Source organism: Patiria miniata, unplaced genomic scaffold (assembly GCF_015706575.1).
Source record: "Patiria miniata isolate m_02_andy unplaced genomic scaffold, ASM1570657v1 HiC_scaffold_30, whole genome shotgun sequence".
NCBI lineage: Eukaryota > Metazoa > Echinodermata > Asteroidea > Valvatida > Asterinidae > Patiria > Patiria miniata.
This window is the reverse complement of record NW_024037070.1, coordinates 9,746,605-9,755,406: the sequence shown is the minus strand read 5'-3', so window position 1 is coordinate 9,755,406 and position 8,802 is coordinate 9,746,605. Positions and strand designations below refer to the sequence as shown.

At 43.2% G+C, this 8,802-nt stretch overlaps 1 protein-coding gene across 1 annotated transcript; it reads right to left on the bottom strand.

Moving 5' to 3' along the window:
* Nucleotides 1-2,003: 2,003 nt before the first annotated feature.
* On the bottom strand, nucleotides 2,004-8,350 carry LOC119739420 (forkhead box protein C2-B-like). Its single transcript, XM_038214367.1, has one exon. It carries the CDS (start codon nucleotides 7,636-7,638, stop codon nucleotides 6,070-6,072), a length of 1,569 nt encoding a protein of 522 aa, XP_038070295.1. The 5' UTR covers nucleotides 7,639-8,350; the 3' UTR covers nucleotides 2,004-6,069.
* Nucleotides 8,351-8,802: the final 452 nt, after the last annotated feature.

The following is an 8,802-nucleotide window of genomic DNA, read 5'->3' as shown; positions in this document are numbered from 1 at the left end:
TTGTCCTTAGACTGTCTTGTGTCGGGAGCAATCTATCCGTGCTTCGTTGCTGGGGCTGAGCGGGGCAGGACGCTGCTTGGCGGCGTCTTCACCCTACCGTTGGCTTGACGACGGTATGAGACGGTGAATTCAAGGCACCGGAGACATCCAACAGACACGTTCTACAACATTTCCTAACCACTTGAAATTGGTTAAAATAACTACCCTTTTTCATTTTGTTTGTGCCACTGGCCCAAACCGTTTCTGATTTTATTCCGCTTCTGATTTGAAACAAGGCACGTGCGAGCGACACACAAACCTATATGTTTCGGGCGGGTAGGGGGGGGGGGTTCGTGCAGGACACAGATGTTCAGAAAAAAAACAGTCGTGCAACATTGTAAATTCGATAATTTGGATAATTACAGGAATGAGCCTGAAAACTGGCCATGTCTTGATTAATGAAGAGATGCAGGGGTGGTTGTCATACGTGTAGACTGCACGTTCGCGCGTTCCAGATGCATTCAGCCGCCCAAGCCGCATGCTTGAGACCTTCAACGCAAGGCGGAAATTGGCCAATAATCTTGTTTCTTCCCGTCTTCTCTCGTTTCTAGGCTGCCAATCAAGGTCCTCCACAAGATTTTCAATTGTGCTCCATTTTAATAGGAAAGGAAATGCGTTTCGATTTTCTGGAATATTTTCTTGCTAGTTTCGACGTTTGCAATCAATGCCACTATCCTAGTGACGTTATTTTTTTGTTTAATATTCGTCTCCAGCGAACGCTATACGCAATTAAAATACTACCAGGCAAAATGCTGGTTTGACGTGTATACAGGCCCACGATCATCAGTAACAATAATAGACGCTGTACATGTACATGTGTTGTGCATATTGCTTTGGAGAAGGACAGACAGCTCATACGAGCAGCCACATGTAATTATTTCCAACAAAATGACCATGACATTGGGGTGACCATATATGGGGACAGAACTGGCTCGCCACAGATCGAAAGTTTGCCTCATAAATCCGAGGCGTTCTCGTTTGTTTTACAGTTCGACGTTCATATTTTCCCCTTCCCCAATTTACCCGAGCAGCGTGTCGCTTTTGTCCATTCTCTGTTGATGCGCTTAACCAGCCGTGGCGCTTAATCAGAACCCGACTACTCCGTTTCAATATCGATTCCCATTTTTTTTCGCGGGATTTTTATGTCATTTTTTTTCAAACCTGCTGGATGGGTCTTGATGTGTTACATCTGTTATCTTTGTTTTTACCTTGCATGTGTCTTGTGTGTAGACGTGTGCGTAGTGTATCGTATCGAGGGGTTGAAACTCAATTGCCAATCGTCATGTCTGATTAGTAGGGACTGACACGAGAGAACTAGGTGTAATGATGGGGCGCCGACATGAACCAACACCCTGTAGGTTGCCCATCTCTCACCGCCTGCCATTTTCGACGCTCGCTGCTCAACCCAAAAGGGAACGGTTGCGTGCGTTCGTCGAGGAGAAAAAAAATTACAAGGGGGAAAACAAAATAAGGAGGATAATAAGTGAGTCGGGCGCGGGAGTTAAACCTGGCATGTCAATGCATAGCATATGGGCCTTCACACGCAATATGGGCCCGTTAACCTTCAGACTGTAACGAGTATGTAATTTTCTCGATGAACTTGCGTTTGGAGGAAAGAGAGAGAGCGAGAGTGGAACGAGACGGCGCGCTACGGGTTAAATAGCACGGTTCGGCCCGGGCTACAAACTGGCTTAATTTCAGCCTATGTCTGTCAGGAAGGCAGTCTAGCGGAGAAAAACGCCTTCACCAGTTGCGCGAGAAGACGTAGAAAGCACGACCAATAACCGGCCAGCAAAATTCGCCCGGAAATATTCCACAATTCAGTCCCGTTCAGTTCCCCCACATCTTTCTTTTTTTCCCTTTCTGTCACAGTGCCATAATAGGACACACTGACAACACGGTAGACAGTCACCAAGGCCATACTAGGCCTACAGCAAGCTAACACACCGACACACACTGTAAACTCAATTGCTCATCCCAGCGTAAAATCATTCGTATTTTATTAGACTCGTTTTAACACACAAAAAAGACAGAGAGGGAAAGAAGTTGTGGTTCTCACCCACGACTTTTTTTTCAGAAATACTTCAGAAATATTATTACAACCGAGTATTTTAGTTCTTTTTCTTTTCATTCAAAATATCAACACAATGTACAAACTTAAAGTAAACAACTATTGTCTGACAGGAATGCGTCCTTACTGACACAGCCCAAAAAAATACAAAAACCACAAAAGAAATTGAGTTGTCGACACAAATAAGCGTAAACAGTGAAATGTTTCAAGAAATGACAGGTTGCCTTTTCTCAGTAGTGTATACATGTATATTGCTCAAAACAATAATTAAATCCACCTTAAAACCATTTTTAAAGAAAGACAAAGTGTTTAGTAATAATTCTTTCCAATGTACAAAACCCACTACGGACCCTGCATTTAATCTAATTTCACAATAGGCCTAATTTATTATAAAATGTGTGAGAGTGTAATATTTCTGTGATACATTATTTTTAAACTCAGTTAAGCAAATAAAACATATGAAAGCGAAAACAAAGTGAGTTTCTCATAAGAAAAAAAAACTTTCAAAGTTCCATATTACAATGACCACGATAGCATTCTTATAAAATGTCGCGTTATGATATACAAAAATGTACTGTTATCGAATCCTTTGATTTTAATACATTTATTGAGTTACCAAATGAGTGTTGCGTGGGGGAAAACGAAGCAATGTGTATGTACTATAAGATGGGCCAGAATTGGACTCATTCTAAGGGTCAACATTCGTCCAAAGAATAGAACAGAGGATCAACCTTCCACTCACCTCACGGTTTGTTTCCTTAGGTGTGTAAGGGTTAACAAAAGTGAGACTATTTTCACAATCGTTTGTTTTGATATGGCACGGAAACCAAAACTGGGATACATTATTTGTTTTCTACACATTAGTTTGTCAATAGTAAAATTGCCGGTGTCGACCGTTATACCAATATGGTTACGTGTCGACAGTTATACCAATATGGTTACGTGTCGACAGTTATACCAATATGGTTACGTGTCGACAGTTATACCAATATGGTTACGATGGACAAAAATAAGTTATTATACAAGTCCTCTGGATATGATAACATAGTTTTCGCCGAGAAAATAGTAAGAAATTTCACTTTTACTGTGTTTTTTCCCCCTGCAGTTGATGGCATTTTAAGATGCAACACGGGCGCCGAGAAAATATAATCAGAATCAATCACGTGACAGCTCCTTTCTAATTAAGCGTGAGATCCGTTCATGGATAATCATCGATTTTTTTTTCTTTCTCGTTTTTTCCTCCCTCTTGCTTGTAATCAGTGCCAGATCGACCAGCAAAACTAGCGCTGCATAATTCCCACGTCCCTATATCCGGCCGAAATTGCGTGAAAAGGCTTTGTGGTTGGAAACAAAATTTGCTACCAAATTTTTGGACAAATTACACAGTCACACCAACAAAATGCGGACTGAGAATCTCAGCAGTTTTACAAGTGAATGTTAGCCTACTCTAGGGTTTTCTCTGTGATATTAAAAACACAACCAAAAAATAATAGTCTGGTGTGCAAAAGCATGATCTTCTGTTTTAAGTCCCTTTTTATTTTGCAGGATTTCGGTCCATAATACGCCAATCCCAGGAAAGGATATCTTGATCTAACACTACTAGAACTGTCTCGCTGTGAAGTGGAAAATATCCCCCGAGTTATCTGGGTCACATATTTTCAAAATGTGGCATTAAATCGAGATTAACAGAAGTTGAGCGTCTTCCTCAGTGATTAACGAGGTTTAGCAATGTCTAGTGGGAGGGCTCTTTTGAGTTCAGGACTGGACTCTCTATATTCCATTATTAGATTTGGGACAATGTTACGGTTATTATATATCACTTGACACCAGCGTTCACGGGTACTAATCTATATTTATGGCCACTTCCTTCCCCATTTTCAAGCCCAGAGACAGTGCTTTCACTTCGTCACTAATGGGAAGCATTGAAAGGCCTTTTCAAAAGTGAATGTCGAAAAATTGGTTAACCACAAGTTCATTAGGCCTTATGTGCCACCGAGAAAAACTGTGAGAAATATTTCAACGAAAGGATATTCTGAGTTCAGATAACGGGACAAAATGTACATGCAATTTCTTCTCCGAGTAATAAGTGATTTTTTCCGATTTTTTTTTTACTTCAGTTTTTTGTGTTGGTAACCTACACTTTGGATTCTAAAAGTTCTAGACTGCGTTTATCTTTTCTACAAGCAAATGGAATCTATAAATGAGAAGGAATTTACAAAACATTGGCCTCTTTTGTTTTATATGTACCAATTGTTCATATAAGGAAATTACCAGCTTGTACTTTAAAATAATTCTCACATTTCCGAATATGTCATATCATTTTTGCATAGAAATGTAAGGATCTGAAACAACTTTTCCTCAATGGATACACCGAGTGCACACAAATCTCAGGCAAGACTAAATATTAAAAAAAATGGTTAAAAGATTTGGCCATTTTACATTTGGTCATTTATAAATATTTATATATTTATATGAATGTTTATATACACATATGTTTATATACATATGTATACATATCATTGTACACATATATTAATATTTATATCTCTGGGGTGTAAAAAATACTGAGCTTCTTTAGAGTGGGCTCCATGAGTGAACCAGTTTTCCCGCTCAGTGTGTATCAATCATGAGAGCAAAAACTCCACAAAGACAACTGTCTCCGCTCGACACTGCTGCGGTATAATTCAGCGGTCACGGAGGCAGGACTTGCCGGGGCTGTAAATTCAATAGTAACGGGTCAGTTCTCGCTGTGGAGCCCGGTTAGCCGACGCTCCGATGGGCAAAGCGAATGATTCCAAGCGTTGCTGATCGGGCCTAAAAACCTATAGTTAGATTGCACAAATGACTTGTGTTGCTTTGCAAGCGTGCTCGTGACTGAGACTTTCAACTCTCCCTCCGTATTATACAGCAGTACATGCCATAAATTGGAGCTGAAACCTTTATTTTGTTCACACAATTGGCAAGAACTTCAACCTTATTTTATGTAATTCAGCCATAATTGAATAAAAAGATGAATAAATCTCTTGTGCAGTGTTCGCCCTATCGCACCATTTTCCGGTCACTGGTATTCAAAAGGGGACAATAAAATCTATATACTGAAATAGAAATGCATTAATAATTGAATGGTATCTGAGAAATACAGCCCGGGAATATTGGGATTTGATGGACTTCATGTGGCAAATAAAAAGGTTCAAGTTCAAAATGGTGTTGATAGTTCATACGATACGAGCAAGTCACAATCAGATTCCATACTTAAAGCTTATGTGATACTACTATACGTCTTTGACAGGATGTCTGTATCATTATACAATAGGAAAAGTATCACTTTACCAGTCATGGCATCATCACAACGTTTAAAAATTGTCTATGTTTGATACTCGTATACAAACACCACCATGGCCGAGCATTTACAAATTCGATAAACAAGCTGGCAAAATATCGGCTTTTACCAGTGTCATGCCAATAGTAGGGTATAATCCTAGAGCTTTGTAATGGGCTTACCACTGGATCGATGGCAATGGTTAACCTGACTGTAAAAACTAAGTCATCCAGACGGATTGTTTATTAAAGAAATATTATGGAAAGTTCTCCCCAAAGTTTACAAAAACAAAGTGTACTCAGCAGCGGGTAAACTTACAGACTACATTTTTCTTCTAAGCATTAATAAAAAAAGAAAATCTGCCACCGATCTGACCCAAAGCAAACAAGAAAGCGTGAGTTCTGAAGACTGAGTTCATCCCAAGTCGGTTTGTGTGCGGTTGTAATACGACAGACAATCGGAAAACTCCGTAGTTGTATAAATATTGACAAATTGGGTCATTACAACAAGCAATGTATACCAAACCACGTGCGTTTCGAGATTCACAGCACAACACAAAAGTGACAAGTAAGAAACCCGTTTTTGCATCTTTTTGTTCTTTTCGTGTCTTTTTTTTTTACTCAGGTTTGTTTTGTTTATATCAGTACTTTGAACAGTCATAGGAGGAGTATTGTCCTGCCACATGGTACATACCGGGTGCTGTAGTGCCGGTTGGTGAGCGGTAAGACGTAGCGGCTAGTTGGCAGCTATCCCCGGTGTTTAGGCCCAGTGTTACGGGCGAGTTGTGACTCAGCGCCATCAGTCGTTGTGAGGGTAGCCGTTGCGAGTCGTACATACCGAAGGACTGACCGTGCGAGCCCGTGCTGGTACCGTGCAGGTCGGCCGGGCTTGGGCCTTGGTACCACGAGTTGCTCCCGGTAGTGCCACCGCGATGCACTGGGCTGAGATTGCTGGGTTGCGATGTCATGATGGAATTGGGGCCTTGGGGACTTGGTCGCTGGGACAAACCTTGCTCTTGATGCACTTCTTCTGGTGTAGGGGCAATGGCCATGTGCTTACCCATGCTCAAATCAGGTTCGTACATGTTACAGTGGTAGTTCATGCCATGATTGACTAAGTTTACATTACCGGTCATGCCGGTCGTTTTCTTGGAGCATGAGACTCCGCCTGGTCCCGAGTGATAAGTCTGGTTGTAGCTGAGCGGTTGAGGAGAGACGAGTTGACCCACCACCGGCCTTCCAGGCAAAGGGTGTCCACCCGGGTTCAAGTCAGAGTTGCAGCCGTTGGTGGAGTCCCGGTCGTGGTGAACGGTCATGATGTTATCGACGGTGTAACTTGACGGTGAGGTGGTCATCATTGTCCCATCTCCTGACAAATGCCGTGAGTTCCCGGGAGATTCTCTTAGAACTGGGGAGTCCACAGGCTCCACTTTTGGGGTTAGAAGTGGGGTGCTGCTGTTGCTGGTCAGTACCTTAGAGGTAGCTGTCATTGGGGATGTTGACTCGGCCGGATGACCTGATTCCTCCGTCCCCGAGGAGACACCATTTTGATGGTTGATGAGTTCTTGGGATGTAGCGTCCCCAGAATGACCTTCGTTAAGTCTTTCTCTCTCCTCTTTCTCTTGGATGGTCTTGTTTCTCTTGAATCGCTTCCTACGTCTCAGGTAGCTACCGTTATCGAACATGTTGTAACTATCGGGATCCAGGCTCCAGTAGCTTCCCTTGCCGGGTTTCTTGTCATCTCGGGGTATCTTGATGAAGCAGTCGTTCAGGGAGAGGTTGTGCCGAATTGAATTCTGCCAACCCTGCTTGTTTTCCCGGTAAAACGGAAACCTGTCCATGATGAAGGAGTATATTCCGTTGAGTGTGCATCGCTTTTCTGGGGCATTCATGATAGCCATAGCGATCAGAGCGATGTAGGAGTACGGGGGTTTGACCATGTCTTTGGGATTTTGCTGCTGGTGGCCGTACGGGCCGTACCCCCGCGCGATGCTGGAATATTGGTCATGGCTGTAGACAGAAACCGGCATCCCCGAGTAGCTGGGATGTCGGTAGTAACTCTGGTCCTGAAACACCGGGTGCATGACGCCCAGCGAGTTCGGTGTGGCCGGGTTAGCCGAGGCGAAACTGGCCTGCATGGTCAGCCCCAGGTTGGCAGAAGGTGGCGTATTGCCGGAGTTTTCCACGGAGTTGAAAGCGTACATGGGCATGGATCCGTTCGCTAAGGCAACAGCCTGCTCAATATACTAAGCCACAAGGAAACCGTCAACACGTAGCCATCATGAGTTCTAAGTCACGCCCAGAAATCCGGTAGCCAATCAGCGCGCAGCTGGCGACCACCCATCACGACCTGCCCACACACAGAGAGCGATACATACACTGCTCAACGATATATGACTGTCAGCGTTCACTTGACGACCAAATAAATTAATTGCTAATTTTTACTGATTTTCCGCGTTCAACTCGATTACCAAACCTGATGGAGACGAATTTATACACCGAGCCGGCTCACCCAGTTAAAGTTTACACTTGAGGTACGGGCGTGAGTTTTGACCGCTGCTGAACCAAATCTCCCCAAACACACTCTTGCTGTTTTCATATTTTCTTTCACCACAAAAGTCCGCGCGGCCGTCTGCGAGTGTTAACCGGATTATTGGCAACAAAATCCGAGCGAAGTGTGGCCGAACTGGCCCAGTTCAATCCCTGCTCTAAACAGAATAGAACCCACAAACTCAGGGATTTCTGTTTTAAAGTCCATTTTTTGTTGAACTGCCAGCCGTTGGTTGTCAAACTAGGAGGTGAAATATAAAGCTGTTTTCATGGTCCGAACAGCGGCCATTAATTTCGGGTTTACGGTCCTGCCTTCTACCCGAGCTTTTTGCCAAGAACCACTGTTGGGGGCAGTTGGTGGTTTAAACTCCCGCTAGCCTGTCTTCCTTCTTTGGTCAATTTTTTTCAAGAACTGCAAATTGCCCCGAAACAGCTGGTTAGCATTAACGCCGTTTATGAATAGATCTCTGTTGCAAATTTGTTACAACAACCCAAGCCAATTATTATTACTCTCAATAGGGCACTGGCTTTTTTTCAACTCTACTTCCCATTACCGTAGCTCCATTTATAGCCCTATGATGGTGCAGTGTGTTCAAACTTCCAACACACTAAAAATTCCGCGTGAAATCGAAAGTGCAATCGCCAGTTTATCACGAAGGTTGTTGCGGTCCGTGCCTGCTCGCATGACTTCAAGGGTGCGAACAGTGGATGTTTATTGGCTGTTTACGTGTTTACATGTCCATCACCCATGTCTCTCTTAACAACGGTGGATGGTGGACTGTGGGCCTTTCATGTTTTACCGGTCACTTGCTGAGCCCTACGAT